General features: G+C 36.2%; 2 protein-coding genes across 3 annotated transcripts in view; one reads left to right on the plus strand and one right to left on the minus strand.

The window, feature by feature from the left end:
- LOC132094948 (high affinity cGMP-specific 3',5'-cyclic phosphodiesterase 9A-like) overlaps positions 1–14,562 on the plus strand; it is a 15,839-nt gene extending 1,277 nt beyond the window's left edge. The window contains exons 2-19 of one of the 2 annotated variants that reach the window (XM_059499647.1): positions 2,959–3,029; positions 3,122–3,199; positions 3,840–3,883; positions 5,297–5,351; positions 5,516–5,586; positions 7,191–7,275; positions 8,605–8,665; positions 9,575–9,649; positions 9,979–10,065; positions 10,504–10,608; positions 10,973–11,055; positions 12,037–12,193; positions 12,292–12,405; positions 12,501–12,605; positions 13,769–13,897; positions 14,039–14,134; positions 14,207–14,261; positions 14,355–14,562. In XM_059499647.1, the coding sequence (XP_059355630.1) occupies positions 2,959–3,029; positions 3,122–3,199; positions 3,840–3,883; positions 5,297–5,351; positions 5,516–5,586; positions 7,191–7,275; positions 8,605–8,665; positions 9,575–9,649; positions 9,979–10,065; positions 10,504–10,608; positions 10,973–11,055; positions 12,037–12,193; positions 12,292–12,405; positions 12,501–12,605; positions 13,769–13,897; positions 14,039–14,134; positions 14,207–14,257 (1,467 nt within the window). In that variant the 3' untranslated portion in view covers positions 14,258–14,261; positions 14,355–14,562. Of the gene's footprint in view, positions 1–2,958; positions 3,030–3,121; positions 3,200–3,839; positions 3,884–5,296; positions 5,352–5,515; positions 5,587–7,190; positions 7,276–8,604; positions 8,666–9,574; positions 9,650–9,749; positions 9,825–9,978; positions 10,066–10,503; positions 10,609–10,972; positions 11,056–12,036; positions 12,194–12,291; positions 12,406–12,500; positions 12,606–13,768; positions 13,898–14,038; positions 14,135–14,206; positions 14,262–14,354 lie in introns of both variants that reach the window. The other variant, XM_059499646.1, reaches the window with a different exon arrangement.
- wdr4 (WD repeat domain 4) lies at positions 14,451–19,109 on the minus strand. The gene is made up of 11 exons (XM_059499648.1): positions 18,957–19,109; positions 18,369–18,437; positions 18,098–18,250; positions 17,680–17,836; positions 17,425–17,537; positions 17,293–17,353; positions 17,091–17,186; positions 15,819–15,883; positions 15,467–15,653; positions 15,324–15,396; positions 14,451–14,941 (listed from the first exon to the last, which is right to left on the minus strand). The coding sequence occupies exons 1-11, from the start codon at positions 19,037–19,039 to the stop codon at positions 14,754–14,756; spliced, it is 1,245 nt and encodes a 414-aa protein (XP_059355631.1). The 5' UTR covers positions 19,040–19,109; the 3' UTR covers positions 14,451–14,753.
- Positions 19,110–19,114: the final 5 nt, after the last annotated feature.

Consider the following 19,114-nt stretch of genomic DNA (forward strand, 5'->3'; position numbering starts at 1 on the left):
AATTAAGTGCATAGAGTTGCTTTTTTTATTAGTTGTTTGTTGATTATTAAATATAAAACTTGCTGAAATGTTTTCAGTGTGAGCATCAACTATTTTTGAACACTTTCATCTTGTTTCAACAAAACCGTGATAATATTGATAATCGTGATAATTTTAGTCACTATAATCGTGATATTAAATTTTCATACCATCCCATCCCTAGTACAGAGTCTCAAACAATCGATAAACTATCATCTCTGATGGTCAGCATCATACATAGAAATCAGCAAGATAATCATAGCCGCATTGATTTTTAAGCAATCATTATAGTTTTAAAGGAGGGATTAAAAAGGCTTCAAACTGTATTGTTATTATCTCTGTATCTAATTTCCTATTTTTGTGCTTGCCGCCTATCCATAATTTGTAACTTCCCCTTAATAAGAGAATATTTCATTATTTTTTACACTTAAGTCTATAATTTGAGATGGCACAGTGCAATTTATTAACGCTTAAATATGTTCTTTATCTCATAAAATGTTTGAAATCTTAAAGAAATGTATTTTACATTTTAAGTTTTTTTGCCACTTTGATTTTAAAGTTAAAAAGTGTTTTTTTAAAGCTATAATTTTAGTATTAAATAAGGGATTAAAAAAACATCTAATTGTATTATTATTATTATTATTATTATTATCTCTGTTATTATCTTTTAACAATGTGTTTTTTTTTTTTTAATTTTGATAGATTTGTGCTATATTCTGCTACCCACCCAGAATTTATTTTTAACTTCCCCTTCAAAAAGTGTTCAAATCTGGGAAATTAGATTGTATAATATATATATATATATATATATATATATATATATATATATATATATATATATATATATATATATATACAGTCGTGGCCAAAAGTTTTGAGAATTACATAAATATTAGTTTTCAAAAAGTTTGCTGCTAAACTGCTTTTAGATCTTTGTTTCAGTTGTTTCTGTGATGTCCTGAAATATAATTACAAGCACTTCATACGTTTCAAAGGCTTTTATCGACAATTTCATGACATTTATGCAAAGAGTCAGTATTTGCAGTATTGGCCCTTCTTTTTCAGGACCTCTGCAATTCGACTGGGCATGCTCTCAATCAACTTCTGGGCCAAATCCTGACTGATAGCAACCCATTCTTTCATAATCACTTTTTGGAGTTTGTCAGAATTAGTGGGTTTTTGTTTGTCCACCCGCCTCTTGAGGATTGACCACAAGTTCTCAATGGGATTAAGATCTGGGGAGTTTCCAGGTCATGGACCCAAAATTTCAACATTCTGGTCCCCGAGCCACTTAGTTATCACTTTTGCCTTATGGCACGGTGCTCCATCGTGCTGGAAAATGCATTGTTCTTCACCAAACTGTTGTTGGAAGAAGTTGCTGTTGGAGGGTGTTTTGGTACCATTCTTTATTCATGGCTGTGTTTTTGGGCAGAATTTTGAGTGAGTCCACTCCCTTGGATGAGAAGCAACCCCACACATGAATGGTTTTAGGATGCTTTACTGTTGGCATGACACAGGACTGATGGTAGCGCTCACCTTTTCTTCTCCGGACAAGCCTTTTTCCAGATGCCCCAAACAATCGGAAAGGGGCTTCATCGGAGAATATGACTTTGCCCCAGTCCTCAGCAGTCCATTCACTATACTTTCTGCAGAAGATCAATCTGTCCCTGATGTTTTTTTTGAAGAGAAGTGGCTTCTTTGCTGCCCTTCTTGACACCAGGCCATCTTCCAAAAGTCTTGGCCTCACTGTGCGTACAGATGCGCTCACACCTGCCTGCTGCCATTCCTGAGCAAGCTCTGCACTGGTGGCACTCCGATCCCGCAGCTGAATCCTCTTTAGGAGACGATCCTGGCGCTTGCTGGACTTTCTTGGACGCCCTGAAGCCTTCTTTACAAGAATTGAACCTCTTTCCTTGAAGTTGTTGATGATCCTATAAATTGTTGATTTAGGTGCAATCTTAGTAGCCACAATATCCTTGCCTGTGAAGCCATTTTTATGCAACGCAATGATGGCTGCACGCGTTTCTTTGCAGGTCACCATGGTTAACAATGGAAGAACAATGATTTCAAGCATCACCCTCCTTTTAACATGTCAAGTCTGCCATTCTAACCCAATCAGCCTGACATAATGATCTCCAGCCTTGTGCTCGTCAACATACTCACCTGAGTTAACCACACGATTACTGAAATGATCTCAGCAGGTCCTTTAATGACAGCAATGAAATGCAGTGGAAAGGTTTTTTTGGGATTAAGTTATTTTTCATGGCAAAGAAGGACTATGCAATTCATCTGATCACTCTTCATAACATTCTGGAGTATATGCAAATTGCTATTATAAAAACTTAAGCAGCAACTTTTCCAATTTCCAATATTTATGTAATTCTCAAAACTTTTGGCCATGACTGTATATATATATATACTTTTTTATTTGTGCATTTATGCCTACAATGTAGTAATTTCATAAAGAACTGCTGTCATTATCATCATGTCACACATTTTAGAAAACGATTGAAGATTTGCTCAATTCTCTATATTTAGTTTTGATGGAATGAAAAGGAAGTCTTTTTCTGTAAAGACAACAGTGAAACTATTTAAAATGAAAGACACAATCATTATGATCTGAGAGTTGCTTTATCAGGTGTCATTATCAAACTGTTCAGTATTTGATCAGTTTAATTCATAAACAAATTTATTTCAAGTTCAAGTAATCTGACATGCAACATGTTGTATTGGTCCAAGTCCAAGACTCCACAATGTTTTTCCAAAAAAGTGCAATATGCATTACCGTTGCATACAATATAAAAAATCTAGACCACGACCAGATCTTTAACATAGCATAAATATGTGTTTTATTTTTCAGGATTTTAAGTCAAAAGTGGCCCTTACTGAAGAAGCTCTGTATGTTTCAGAGACACTGATCAGAATTTCTGTTTCTGTTAGGTGGTTTTCAGCCGTTTCTGCAGCCCATGTGATATAAAGGAGTTATTCTGCACTGCGACAGGGCTCTCTAGGTACAGTACGATGTATGTGTGTGTGTGTGTGCGTGTGTGTGTTTCCACTTCTGAAGTGCTCCCAAATTTAAAAATGTGTCTGCTGCTGACAGGAACACAACCATTTCGCTTCTGGACTCAACAGGAGCAATGGTCTCCATCGACCCCACAATGCCAAACAACTCAGAGAGGTAACGTAGCCATCCGTCCCATTTCTAAACACAAATCCAATGTTTTTCAGCAGTAAAAGTGCCTTAAACACATGCAGTAGACCTCTGAATCAGTTTCACACACATTTCATTTAGTCAGAATATCTTCAAACCGATTTTATACCATATGCTGTTTTTATAGGTAAGAAACCAAACAAGTCATTATAACATGGACCTTATTTTCTGCAGGTTTATAAAAATGGACCAAACTCTTTTGAGTATTTTATGTCTCTCAGCTGAAAATGTTGGGAAGTTTAGAATATAAAACCAATGATCCAATTTAACACCAATTTGCAGACACACTCAGGGAAACATAAAGATGTAAACTAGCCTACTGTGCCTTATCTGTTGGTTATACGGAGATCTGCCCTACACATTAGACAAACAATAGCTGGCAGACAGATATAGATAAAGGGGAAGTTACTCTACTTCTTGAGAACCAGAGTCTAAGTGTGCCTATCCAGCATCACAATCACAATCGACTGCTGGAGGAGTAGACATCCTGGATGGTAATGCTACAGAAAGCCGCAGCTCTCAATTGGAGTAACTGGACTGTTCTAGGGAGAGGGGACGAGTTTTAGACTGCTTGTAACTTCGTCTGTCTGTCCTGGTGTTTTTGAAGGTCACCGTACAAAGTGGTGCCAATAACTGGTGGACAACTTGCAGGTAAGTGCCAGATGTCCTGCGTGTTTTGTAATTTCACTGAATGTTTATGTATGTATGAATCACATCTCCAGCGCTGTGCTTTCACTGATAGTGTTTACATTCCGGGTTGAAATGGGAAATAGGGTTTGTTTTATTATGAAGTCTGAAACAGCTCTGGAGTGATCACTCATATGTTCTCAAATCTCCATAAATGGAGTGCGCGGAAAGCTGCGTGTGTTCACAAGAGCAACTCCATTTCTCATTGTGCGAACACTCCTGCAGCGGGGGTGGACTGCAGTCTTTTCAATCTATCTGTGTAATCATGAGCAGAGAAGTGATTATAACTTTTTATTTCAAAGCAAACTCAGACATACAAGGTCCCTTTTTTGGACAGATTCTCTGGTTCATTTGCATTCCAAAACTATTTAGTAGTAGAATTATTGTCAACATCATATATTTTTCTGCTTTGCTTTTCAATACCCTATCAATTACGCACAAATACTGTGGGTGATTTTGGAATAACAAAGGATCATGTTACTATTACTGCATTATATAGTATAGCAGAGGACCTCAACTCTGGCCCTCGAGATCCACTTTCCTGCATAGTTTAGCTCCAGCCGTGATTAAAAGCGCCAGCCTGTAACTCTCTAGCAATCCGGAAGACCCTGAATAGCTTGTTCAGGTGCTAATACTTTTGATCAGTTTAATGTCAAGTTACTATCAGTAGCTAACAGGCAATGCTAACCAACTAAACCTTGAACTCTTGTTGATGCCAGCCAGCCAACAGGACGTTTTTGCTTCCCAGGTCCTTTCATTAGGCTGAAATTTGGCCAAGACAGTGAGTGGAGCTACATTAAGTATATATGTTTATCAAGTCTCATTCTATATAATAAGCAAATACTAAGACTTGTGTAAGAAGTCACCGTTTCTGTAACACAAAAGCAGGTGGGATTTGTTTCTTCATCTTTATATTCAGTCTTGTTAGCCCTCCATTTATGGGACTAATTTATGGAGCCCCGCACATGACATTCAAGAAAAAATAAATAAATTGTGCGCACAATTTACTAATTAGTTCCCTCAGTGCATTAAAACATGCACACAATTACTATTGCATTCCCTCGTTTTACTATTGCGTTCCCTCGAATTGCTAAATCGTGCGCACGATTTATAAATCGAGTGAACAAAATAGTAAATCGAGGGAACGCAATAGTAATCATGTACACGTTTTAGTACATTGAGGGAACAAATTAGTAAATCGTGAACACATTTTAGGCTAATATATTTTCCTGCATGTCATGTGCGGGGCTCCGTACTAATTGCACTGTTTGTTGTGAAAAGCTTTATTCGTTGTAAATTTTTAGGCTGACAGTAGGAAACACAGATATATGAATACTGGCCATGATTATGGATGTGGCTTGTTTTCTCATTTCTCAGATAAAGAGGAGCTTTTCCAGAATGTTTTGACCCAGGTGGCCGAGCAGTTCTCCAGGTATTATCATCATCCCTGTTTGTGTGTTTTATGTTCCATCTCTCTGCAAATTGATAATGACCTTCTTTTGATTGAATTTTGAATCCTTTGGTATTTCAAGGATGAATGATCTTTGTATATTTCTCTCCATCTGCTCCGGTCTGCCTGGCTGCTCTCTCCCCAAGGGCATTTAAAATCAATGAACTGAAGACTGAGGTGACAAATCGCCTAGCCATGCTGGAGAAGAGAGTGGAGTGTGAGTATTAAACTGTTTTCACTCAATATATCTTGACCAGGGTTTTGCTAATGGACAGAGTTCATGTTAAAAAGAAAGGGCTTATCTTCACAAACAACACGTTCTGGCTCTCAGTGAATCGCTGATCATTTATTCTGTAGTGCTTATAGGTGACATTATGGTGAACCCAGTGCGCAGCATGTTGTATCTTTTACATTAGGGATCATGATATGAGGAAGTAGATATGTTTTGTGTTTGATTTATATAAGTTGTTCATGTAAGAATCCTTCCATACCACAGCTGATAACTCAAATAATCAATGACGGCTATTTATTGTGCAATATATCCAATAAGATTTAGTGCTACAGCAGATGAAGCTGTAGTCGATACAAGTCTTTTTCTATACCATGCACTTATAGTGGGGCTCGAAAGTTTGGGCACCCCTTGCAGAATCTGTGAAAATGTGAATCATTTTCAAAACATAAGAGAGATCCTACTAAATGCAAGTTATTTTTTATTTACTACTGTCCTGAGTAAGATATTGTAAAAATATCAGAAACAAAATAAGAAAAATATGGCCATCTTCATAATGTTCAAAAGTTTTCACCCCCCAACTCTTAATCCATCTTGTTTCCTTCTGGAGCACCAGTGAATGTTTGAACCTTTTTTAATAGTTGTGTTTGAGTGCCTCAACTGTCCTCAGTGTGAAAAGATGTATCTCAAAATCATACAGTCACTGCTGGAAGGGTTCAAATATCACATTTTCACAGATTCTGCAAGGGGTGCCCAAACTTTCGATCCCCACTGTATCATTAACAGGTGAACATATTGTGCCCAGGCTTTTTAGAGAGATGGCTTCTGAGACATGCATTGTTGTAAATGGTGAACTTCAAGAAAGTGTTGTGCTGAATGATGATTCAAAACAAATTAGGTTAATAAATGCATCATGTTTGACAGTCGTGACAGTCCTTGCACACTAGTTGCTTCTGTAATGACGCTCCACATAACATCACCAGAGACCAGGATTCATTCCGCTGCAGCACGTCTGTGTGTCCATAGAAATCCAAATACAGCCGTGATGTAATCAGTCGCCATGGCGATGGACCCTGACCCATTCATCAGTGTGAACAATTCACTGGCCTCATAAAATATGAGGTGATTTATTATTGTGCATGGTCTATAAACAGAATAGTAGCAGGAAGAATGTGCGTGATTACACTAATTAAATTATACAACGAGTCTAGAGGCCGTGTGTCTAATCAAGCTACAGTACTTTGGCTCAAAATTCATCTAGAAGCAGCTAAATCAGACAGATATCAACGTGACAGGTTGTGTTCATCCTCACAAGCCAGGTCTGAGATGTAAATAAAAACAGCTGTTAAAGAGACGACAAAGCTACTTGTACTTCAGACCAGCAGGATGATTTTGGATTTTGGGTGTCAAATATACTTTTTATGACTCAGCAGTTTGTATAGAAAAACCCCTGCGGCTGCAACCCACGTTCACCAGCTCATTTCCATATTTTCTCTGTGTTTGGCTCACGTGAAATATGTAAAACTATCTTTTATGTGTCATACTTGCATGCATTATGTGTGTTTCTGTCCTTTTCCTCTCTGTCTCGTCAGTGGAGGGGATGAAGGTGGTGGAGATTGAGAAATGTCGCAGTGACATCAAGAAGCTGCGGGAGGAAATGGCCTCCAGGAACAACAGGTCAGTGACCTCCCTGCTTTTTCTGGAGATGTTGGAATGCCATTTTTGAACTGAATCTGATGCATTTCCAAGTAAGACAGGATATTTCATGAGAAAAACAAAAATTTAGATTAAGATTTTATCCTTCAGGAAGTGATTTTTGGTTGGAAAGATTGGGTGAAAAATAAGCTTCTTGGTGATGTATAATATACTTGTGTTTGATATTATAATGTTAATGAAATAAAAGGACCACATTAAGTCATTTAACTTGTAAATGGTGGACTTTATAATAATGTCAAATTAAAAGTTAACCTTTTGCTGTCATTTGAAGAAATACACTTTGATGTGTTGACTAACATACTAAAGCACATGTAAAGGACTTGATTGTAATTTCAATTGATATGTTTTATTCAAAATCACATTTAACATCATCATTTTTAAATGTACAACTTCATTATTACAAATGTGTAATTACACATATTTACTATACATACACAACATACACATTTCCACAGAAATGGCATTAGTCTACCATAAATGCTTGGCAGTACATTTGCCAGTTAGTTACGTTTTAACTATATTTAAAAGACAATAAAAGTAATTATTACATACAAGATACTTTAGTCCTACTTAAGTGTTGTAAAAAGCACTCTAATTCAACTAATTGCATTGAATCTAAATTATATACAATATATATATATATATATATATATATATATATATATATATATATATATATATATATATATATATATATATATATATATATATATTGTATAATATATTTTCATTCGATTGTAATTAACTCTTTCTTTCAGTTGCTTGTTTTTGCTTCTTCTTTGCTGGTTTTTGAATCCTGAGATTCTGAATTATTTCAGAAGAGGTGTAATAGCGCCCCCTACCGTATAACAGCCGTAGCATTGTGACATAAATAATGGAAAATTCAATCAATGGTGGGGAAAGAGTTCAAATACATACAAGTGTCCTAAAAAAGTACTCTTTTCAAAAATATGCTAAAGTGTAGTTCATGTTCACAAGGGAGCATCTATAGCAGGCTATTGATAGCACTGTCTGTACTGCGATCTTTAATGAGAGGAGAATTAAGAAGAAGTCCAGGTGTTGTCTTAGTCAGCTCTTCTTAAAAATACTACCAGATGAGACCAGGTCTATTCCCTTTCGAGTCTTAATGAGCTGACATGGCTCTCACATGCTCTCTTATTAGTGAAGGATTCAAGATGAATCAAAGATCGCTGTATATTCTCAAGATACTCTCTTTGAGAGATGTTGACATGGTACTTAAAAAATGAAAAACACAGCATGTTCTGTTCTCAATGCTCTTTACCTTTGCAGTAGTTTCCTGGATGACAACAAGAAGGTAACTCCTCGGAGAGATGTGCCTTCATATCCAAAGGTAAGATGGCAGATGAGTTCCTTCATTATTTTATATACTATTTGTGCTTTAATAACTCGGTAAAGAACAGCATATATGGCACCATTTAATTACAGAAAGGTTTGTAATGAGAGTTCAAGGTTTATCCTTTAGAGAACTACATGGTTTATGTTTAAGGATAAGTAAAGGAAGGTTTAAAGGGATAGTTCACCCAAAAATAAAGATAAAAATGCTAATGAAACATCTAAAAAATATCTTTCAAATATCTTGGATTTTGAAATGTTTTATTTCTTATTATTCCCACCAAGGCTGCATTTATTTGATTCAACTGCAGTAAGAACAGTAAAACTGTTAAAATATCAATACAATTTAAAATTAATGCTTTGTATTCTGATATATTTTAAACTGTAATTTATTCCTGTGATCAAAGCTGAATTTTCAGCATCATTACTCCAATCTTCAGTTCCACATGATCCTTCAGAAATCAGTCTAATATTGTGATTTTGTGCGCAAGAAACATTTCTTATTATTATCAATATTAAAATAAAATCAATATTTTGTCTAAACATTTATTTCTGGATTTTTTGATGAATAGAAAATTTACAGAAGAGCAGCAACAAAAGCCTATAAAAGAAATGTCAAAGTAGTCACTAAGGAAATCTCAACAAATCTTCTCTGCATTTACATCAAGATTGAAAAATATAGTGACTTGATATATACCGGTAATGGATTATGGACTGCATGTATGGTATTATTTTTTGAAGCTTTTGATTGTTGTGTTCACTATAAACTATACTACTACATTTAAAGAAAGAATTGTAATTCGGGGTCAAATATGGCATGTTGAACATCGATGTGAATGTGATGTACACATTGGCCACAGCCAGGCGTTGGTCTTTGGGGGTTAACTGAGAGCTCTGTCACCTGCAGTACATGCTCTCCCAGCAAACCATAGATGCCCTCAGAAAACCCACCTTTGACGTCTGGCTGTGGGAGTCCAACGAGGTAAGAGTCTAACTCGCCTCTGTTCTGTCTTCCTCCTCTTGTCTCTCCCTCGGTTTCCTCTCTTCTGCGTGTGGTGCTTGTGTTTGTGGGGCTTGTGTAGTACCACCTCTCACAGGAGACAGTAGAAGCTTTGAGGCAGCCAATCTTTGATGTGTGGCAGTGGGAACCTAACGAGGTGAGGATCGGCTAAATAAAAGATGCAGAATGTCTACTGAAGTTGATGTACCAGTGCACACAATGTATTATAGAGACTTGGTGAAAATGACTGACATGCAAAAGCCGTTTTTGGTACTGCAGAAGATACTATCATCAGTGTTTTGTGCTTTAAGATGCTGAGTTGTCTGGAGCATATGTACCATGACCTTGGGCTGGTAAAGGACTTTAATATTAACCCCATCACACTGAAAAGATGGCTGGTAAGGCAATGTTTTAAAATTAGAAACACTCATGCTGTGTTCAGGTCATTTTTACTGACTAAAACTTACTGACTTTGCTTTTACAGGGTACAAATATTAACCCACCTTGTTACACTGGGGGTTAATCTTTTGCCATCTTGTGTTCTTTAAATCTTTCCATCTTTAAATTTGTTGTTCCTGGCCTGTAAACCTCTAATATGCTATTCTATTATTTTGATCTTTTTTTCAGTAAACACAGATTTTGTATTTCTTTAAGAAACATATTGGTCGTGAGCCTGATTGAGTTTATGCACCTCTCTTAATGAGTGAATATTGTCAAAATTATCCACAAATGCTTTTTTTTTACTCAAAAGCTGAAGTGCATAAGCTCAGATAAGCTCAATTAAAAAAAAAAAAGTGTAAAAATTGATTCCTAGATTTGTCTCTCTTCACTTTCAGCTTTGCATCCATGACAATTACCGGAACAATCCTTTCCATAATTTCCGCCACTGCTTCTGCGTCACTCAGATGATGTACAGCATGATCTGCCTCTGCAGCCTACAGGTAAAGACACTTTTAACTGGGTTTTAAAGATACCTGTTTTGCTCCACATCCACCTGTTTCTTTAGCTCAGGAAAGTTGGAGTATCAGAGAAGTGGGAGGTGAATGAAAGAGACTGAGAGATAGCGAAGTGATAAATGAGTGATGTATGGGGGTGTAAAAGCAATTCAGCGTCTATGAAGATGCTTTCAGCCTCTCTGTGCTGCTGTTGCCATGGACGTGTATTAAGAGGTCATTGGATTAATTATCCGAGCTATTACTTATTTAGCAGTGCAGCAGAGCTGGGATATGTGTGCAAACCTCACGATGACTGTCAGCATGCACACATAGAAAGAGTCTTACTCTGCTGTGCTTCTGTGTTTTTCAGGAAAAGTTCACTCAAGTAGATATTCTTATTTTGATGACAGCAGCTGTGTGTCATGACCTGGATCATCCTGGGTACAACAACACGTAAGAGCCTCCATGGTTCAGAGCCGCTTATATACGCTGACATTTATAATACCACTCATAATATTTCTTACCAGACATATATATTTCTACTATTAGCCTTAAAAATTTATTTTGCATATTTTTTTACTATATCCTTACTAGAACTAATACTTTTATTTAGCAAGGATGCAATAAATTGACCAGTTATGACAGTAAAGATATTTATAATGTTACAATTGATTTGTTTCAAATAAATGCGGTTTTGTTTAACTTCCTATTCTAGACAGAATCTTGGGGCGAAAAAAGAAATCACTGTTTCAACAATTTTTTTCCCCCAACATTTCCATGCACAATGTTTTCAACATTAAGAATAAAGCGAAATGTTTGTTAAACAGTAAATCAGCATAATATAATGATTTCTTTGTGACACTAGAGACTGGAGTAATGATGCTGGAAATTAAATTCACAGGAATAAATTCTATTTTAAAATATATTCAAATAGAAAACAGTTATTTTAAATGTATTGTATTAGTTACTTTTATAATACTTCATAATATTATTTTTACTGCATTTTATCAAATAAATTCAGGTGAACATAAGGGACTTAAAAATGAACAGTGAATGAATTAATAAATAAACAAACAGTAGTGCATATGTTTTTCTCCCTGAATTTATTTGATTAAAATACAGCATTGATGTTCAATATTATTAAAATTTAAAATAATAATTTTTCATTTTAATATATTTTTAAATGTTTGTTTGTTTTTGTGTTTAAATCATTTTAAATTATTCAAAAAATTATTTAAACAAACACACTTTAAAATGTATTAAAGTTAAAAACATTTATTTTAAATTGTAATAATATTGCACAGATTTAATCAAATAAATTCAGACTTCTTTCAAAAAAAAAATTATATATATATATATATATATATATATATATATTACATATATATATATTTTTGGATATTTATAATGAATCATTGTGTTCCACTTTTGCAGGTATCAGATTAATGCGCGCACAGAGCTGGCGGTGAGGTATAATGACATCTCTCCTCTGGAGAACCATCACTGCGCCGTGGCCTTCCAGATCTTCTCTCAGCCTGACTGCAACATCTTTGCCAACTTTGATCCTGAAGCCTTCAAACAGATTCGTCAGGTGTGCCTCAGCCCTTTAAACCCAGCTTTGTGCATGCATATGTAATACATTTGTCTTTGAACAATGAATCATTTTGTCTGTTATTTGGTCTCTGACAGGGAACCATCACGCTGATACTGGCCACAGACATGGCCCGACATGGAGAGATCCTGGACTCTTTCAAACAGAAAGTGGATAACTTTGACTTCACTAATGAGGAGCATGTTACTTGTGTAAGCTTTCTGAACCCATTTTACAGTGCCACTATTCACCGACAAAAAAGTGCTGGGATGAGCTTATTAGACTTGCATCTCTATATCTGTGGCAGCTGAAGATGGTGTTGATCAAGTGCTGTGATATCTCTAATGAGGTTCGGCCGATGGAGGTTGCTGAGCCCTGGGTGGACTGTTTGCTGGAGGAGTACTTCATGCAGGTAGATATGATTACAAGTATGTTGTATGGAGATGTAAAAATCCATCCCACTTTTTATTAACCATCTTAAAAAGGAATAGTTCATCTAAAAATGCTGAAAATGTTCTTGCCCTCAGCCATGCAAGATGTAGATGAGTTTGTTTCTTCATCTGAACAGATTTGAAGAAAGAAACTTAGCATTGCATTACTTGCTCATCTGTGGATGCTCTGCAGTGAATGGGTGCCATTAGAATGAGAGTCCAAACAGCTGATAAAAACATCACAGTAATCCACACGACTCAATGAATGTCTTGTGAGGTGAAAACTGTCGAATCCGAGTCCTCTATCCATATAACATTGTTTTCTCTAGTAATAATGGTCTCATCTGAATCAGGAGAGAAATATGCACAGATCAAACTGTTTTACAAGTGAAAACAGTCTAAAACAGTTCTAAACAAATATGTCATTCAATGTGAGAGAATAACAGACTTTTTCACTGGTGGAAGAGTTAGACCCGTTTTTTTTTTTTTGGTCAAAATTGGTGGTTTAACACTGAAACGCCTTGATGAATTTGTTTCTTACAAACTTAGCTTTTCACGTCACAAGACATTAATTGATGTTCTGGAGTTGTGTGGATTATTGTGATGTTTTTATCAGCTGTTTGTACTCTCATTCTGACGGCACCCATTCACTGCAGAGGATCTGTTGGTGAGCAAGTGATGTAAGGCTAAATTTCTCCAAATCCTCTCAGATGAGGAAACTCATCTACATCTTGGATGGCCTGAGGGGGAGTACATTTCCATTTTTTGGGTTTAACCAATTTTTTTTTTTTACTACTTTTTAAATATTTGTAACTGTTTTTTTTGTACTAACATTTAAAGTAATCATTTGATGCAATGCACTTATTGTGCTTTATGTTTTTACATTGTAATTTCATTTAAAACTGGCCCTTTAACCTTACCACACAGCAAAATCTCCCCATAAACATATCATAGGGGTAACTTACATTTTAAAATATATAATATAAAAAGTTATTAATAACAATTGGTTCACAATATTACGGTTAATACTTTTTGATCAAATAAATATAGCTTTCGTGAGCATAAAAGAAAAAGATACCAACCCCAACATTTTGATCTTTATAGTGCACTTCTTTCTTCATCAGAATTGTGTTCTCTCAAACAGAGCGATCGAGAAAAGGCAGAAGGTTTACCAGTCGCTCCTTTCATGGACAGAGAGAAAGTGACCAAACCCACTGCTCAGATCGGCTTCATCAAGTTTGTCCTGATCCCCATGTTTGAGACCGTGATGAAGGTGAACTGGTTAGGCTAAAAGTACAATGTGAAACATACAGGGGGAAAAGTGGGTCAAATCGAACTCTGGTTCAGATCAAACCTAGTTGTGCAAACTGGTCAAGATACCATATTGTGATATTGTTTGTTCTCGGTGTTGCAGTTGTTTCCTCAGATTGAGGAGGTAATGGTACAGCCCCTACGAGAGTCCCAGGACAGATACGAGGAGCTTAAACAGATAGATGACGCTATGAATGAGGTTAGCAGTGACCATTTAATTATTATTACTTTTTAACAGGTATTAATCATTTCGTTCTCATTATCCCTATAGGTGCAGAAAAAGAAGAGTGAGAATTTAACAATGGGAGGAAAAAAGAAATGAGCAAGGTCAATGTTGAAACATCGCACTGCATGCATTTTAGTTATTATTTGTGTTACATTTACAGTCAGCCCTAGCTTTTGCTTATTTTTTTTCAGCTGGAATCCCACCAGAGGCAGTAAATGAGCGAAATCTCTGCCATCTGCTCAGAAAATCCAAAGCATCTTTCAGGGAATTGAACCATGTACAGCTCAGCTATGAACCACTTGTGTTGTTTTTATTTGGTTTTGTAAAAGTATAAACATTATACAGGATGTACAGTTTTTAGTCACTTTTACTCAGAAAAATAAAAGTCTAACTTGAACAACTGAAGCCAAAGATCTCACTGTTATAATAAAATAGTATGTTCATTATGAAATAGTACTCTGACTGTAGCTGAGCAGGACTGACCTCTAGTGCCCAAAGCAGACTACAGCACCTTACCGTTCAGAAAACAAAGAGAGATGTATAATTATATGAACATCGCAAAAAAGCAGAAATTAAAATAAGACGAGGTTTCTCAGCAGGTGTTCTGAGGCACAGTGCTGCTCTCCGCTTTACTTCTCTTATTGGGTTTAGAGCCGTTTGCTGCCGCTCTCTTCCTACTCTCCTGTTCTAGTCTTTCTTGTTTCTTCTGCAAATATGATGCCATGTTGTCGAAGTTCACTTTATACAGGTGTTTAAACGGACTCTCCAGTCCCACAGAACCTGTGAACAGAGGACAAGAGGAAAGCATGCAGCATTCAGAGAAAAAGATCTTCAGAGGTACATTTTCTCTGTAAAGCATACTGTATTATATTTGCTACAAGAGTTTACTATTATTTAATACAGGTTTAAGGGGTGATTTTATAGAGATGCACTGTTGAGGGACTTTTCATTAGACCTTCTGGTGTTCAACAATTGTTGACAGGACCATGTTGAGTTTTTCAATTGTTAATTGTGTTTTTTTGCAGCTGACTTTTGAAAGGTTTTCATCCTGCTCAACTCAAGATCAAGCATACATTTGCTTTGTCATGATATGACTTCATCAATTTAGTTATTGGTTTATTTCATTGTTCGGTTTCATTATAATATTTGTTGCATTTCTTACCTTTAAAGACGTTCCACTGAGCTTGTAATGCTTCAGTGACCCTCCTCAGTTCAGGAATCTCTGAGTCACACAGCTATAAAGAAGCAAGATGAGTTAGTAGGAGCAGAGCTGACTTCAAAACATGAAAGAAAGCATGCATGTACCTCCCAGTGCTGCTCTGAGTATTGATACAGGAGCACATTCACGTCTTCAGTCTCCAGTAAGACCCAAAGCTGGTTTTGTGAATCAAATGTCACGTCCCAGGGAGCATGAGGAAGAGCAAGGGTCTCAGCGGGGCTCAGACACCCCTCTGTCCCAGAATCCACCACGAAGAGCTGAACTGAGGGCAATCTACACAGATGGACTTGATCTGTTTAGATGTATAATTGGTGTGCAAGACATCTTTCTTAAAAATTGTGTGTGTCTTTTTAAACAAATGAGTAACGTTGTTGTCACTGAGACTCCAGAATCCAGTTAGAGGTAAGATACACAGAGATCTGATGAAATGAAACACACCTCTCACACTGGACAGCTATATGTTTTCCATCCGGTGAGCTGATGATCCTGCTGACGGCAAACCTCTGGAGACAGAAAGAAATAAAGTCAGTGTCATTTGCTGATATTGGTGTAAATGACAAAATATATACACACACGGATTTGAATGGAAATGAATAATTCATAGCAGCAGAACTTTAACACTAACCAATAACCGAAGGCCCTCCATATAGGCTAAAAATGTATTCTGGTAATTTTAATGTAAATTAAGAAATCTCTCTCTTTTTTTTATCTAGGTAGATATTTTCAATGAATCAGCCACAATTCATTTTGTGATTTAAAAAGTTAAGAAATATATGTTCTTTAATAAAGCAAAAGTATTTTTTTGTTGATACAGTTGATACATAATTCTAGGATCTTAGTGATACCAAAGAAAATGGTAGATTTTATGAATAAAAACATTTCATAATATCATTAACAAATCGGACTTTGGAGTAAAAAAAACAGTCATAAGTCAGTCAAAATTATAGATTTTTCTTTTATGCTAAAAATCATTAGGATAGTAAGTAAAAATCCTGTTCCATGAAGATATTTTGTAAACGTAATTTTTGATTAGTAATATGCATTGCTAAGAATTTCATTAGGACAACTTTAAAGGTGATTTTCTCAATATTTAGATTTTTTTTTGCACCCTCAGATTCCAGAATATTGTTCTGACAAACCAAACATCAACAGAAAGCGTATTTATTAATCTTATTTAATGACCCCGTGACTGGTTTTATGGTCCAGGGTCACAAATATTATTACAATGCTTTACGTTGGTTAATGTATATTCCTGTAGTTAAAATATCATGATTTTAATTTCGATAATTTCATAAATAAATTAATATAAATGACACAATGATGTTTGTAAATTACTGAGTAAATTAGAATTAGTTTAAATGCATTTCCACTAAATGTAAAAGTCTTTACCTTAAACATTTGGGTTCCTTGAAAAATATGCAATCTGTCCAGCAAATATCTAGTTTTTTTACTATTATAACATTTTCATATGTAAAAGAAAGACGAACATAAATTACATAACCATATCTTATATGATATGTACAGTAAATTATCAAAATGAAATGTTTTAATAAATAAAAACTCATTAAACTGTCAGACTCCAATGATCCACAGAGCTCCAGCTGAAAACCTTACATCTAGGTCAATAATGTAATTCTGTGGGATTGTATGAAACATTGTACAGTATGCGTCATGTGCATGACTGGCTGACTGAAATCAAATGGTTAGCACCTCTTCTGTGTTTTCAGAGTCGAGGGTGAATTTCCTCAGGTCAACGCTGTGTAACCGCCGACCACTCTCATAATGCCAGACCTTCACTGTGCCATCCTGTGAACACAACAGTGTCAGTCCTACTGTAATAAAACACTTATAAACTATCCCAACAGAACATTACAGTAAAACAGTGAAGGAAAACTGAAAAGAAAACACATACTCCTGAACCAGAGAGAAGCCAGTCAGGATGTCCCACCGGCACAAGCAATGCACTGACAAATCTGCATGAGAAAACAAACATGTTTGAACAACTGGGAGCAACATATGAGGTGCAACTTCAGTCCACACTTACTCTCTGTGCTCCAGACAAAAAGCCTGAATGTTGTAGGGTGACCGCCGGAAACTCACTCGGATCTTCTCATCTCGGTCGGCTGTGATGATATATTTATCATCAGGAGAAAGAGCCTAGAGGGAAATACAAAAGAAAAAATTAGATTAGGTACTTAGAAATAACTTCACAATTAAGTGAAAATGAACAGAATTTTAACTATTTTTGTTTGGATACTGCGCTAACTGAAAAGCACTGTTCTGTTGGTGTACATCATACCACATCCAATAACATGGAGAGATGTCCCAGCTTCAGCTCTCCTGGCTTCTGTGGCTCCAGGACAGAGAATGAATATACATCTCCAGACTTATCAGCCACAAAGAGTTCATCCTCAGCCTGAGTGAATACAAGAGACGTGCATCGCCGCACAACCCACCTACAAGAGGACAATCATGGACTTATTCACTGAATTGTACAGAGAAATTACTACTGAAGGAACAGTTCGCCCAAAAATATTTTTTTGAAACTTAGTATCCTAGCCACTTTTTCCAGCTTTGATTAAAGAGAAATAGGTGATTCCAAAAACAAATATGCATTCCCCAAAAAAGAGAAACTTAACAGGTTTGGGATGATATGAGTGATGGGGAGTACATTTGATTTTCTCTAAATAGCCTCAGGAATGAGTGTGTGCTGTTACCGGGTACTAATGCACTGCCACGATGGCTCAGTACAGAAGAGAACAAGACGTTTGTGGTCATCAGTGAGCGCCACATGCTTCCCCGACGCTGAGACGGCAAATGCAAGAATCCTGTCACTGCCACTGTCCTTCTCCTCTGAGCCTTCCCCGGCGCTGCAATACACACACTAACATTTTAGGATATTGTTGCAATCCTCTACGTCTTGTGACATAACCCTCAGATAAAAAACTCGAATAAAGACAAAGCAAACATACAAAAGTTAATAGTTACCTTTTACTATCACCATCAGCTTCCTTTGTTTTCTTCTCAGCTTGGGCACAGTCAAACACAAACGGCTCTCTATCAGAAAAACATGAAAAGAAAAGTACACAAATCTAATAAAAACAAGTAAAAGGAGCAAATGGACGATATTGAATTTGAGAGATTATCAAATATAATGCGAAAATATAAATGGTGAAGTCCTTTGATCTGATTATTACGAAGATTTTCGTTATTTAATAACACTCTTTCTGCCGTATTGATAATAGCACAGCTGCTAGGTATGGATTCTTAAAATAAAATAATAATATCACAAAGTCAAAATAATTATTGCCATCCTATTTGAATTCAACCAAAAAGAAAAGATAAAACCTGGTGTTTTATATCTTCAAATGCAGTATACCAAAATGTGACATTAATTTCAAGTCAACGTGTATTAAGCAAGCTGATTTAAAATTTTATAAATACAGTATGTAAACAGTAATGTATAGAAACCATAGTCCAACAGGATGCTGCAAAATGCACATGGGATCTTGGGATATCCAAAACAGAGAGCTGGAAGTAAATAGACAGATGAAAGTCTAAAATACAGATACTCACCTTGACTGTTTAAGGTTTATAGCGATTAAAGTAGTAGAACAGATTGAAACGAACCAGTCTGCCTTTGAACACACTACTGCCATGATGATTGTTGTTCACGTGCGCGGACTGACTGTCAGTCGCGCATTTAACACGTCATTAATACAAGCGTGCAGGAA

Source organism: Carassius carassius, chromosome 19, assembly GCF_963082965.1.
Source record: "Carassius carassius chromosome 19, fCarCar2.1, whole genome shotgun sequence".
NCBI classification, from domain to species: Eukaryota; Metazoa; Chordata; class Actinopteri; order Cypriniformes; family Cyprinidae; genus Carassius; species Carassius carassius.

Excerpts from the sequence above, each read along its gene's own strand:
- wdr4 (XM_059499648.1), bottom strand. The coding sequence starts at position 19,039 with ATGGCAGTAGTGTGTTCAAAGGCAGACTGGTTCGTTTCAATCTGTTCT. Across the intron at positions 18,251-18,368 it reads GCTGATGGTGATAGTAAAAG|CGCCGGGGAAGGCTCAGAGG; the intron begins GTAACTATTAAC and ends TGTGTATTGCAG. Across the intron at positions 17,837-18,097 it reads TGGCAGTGCATTAGTACCCG|GTGGGTTGTGCGGCGATGCA; the intron begins GTAACAGCACAC and ends GTCCTCTTGTAG.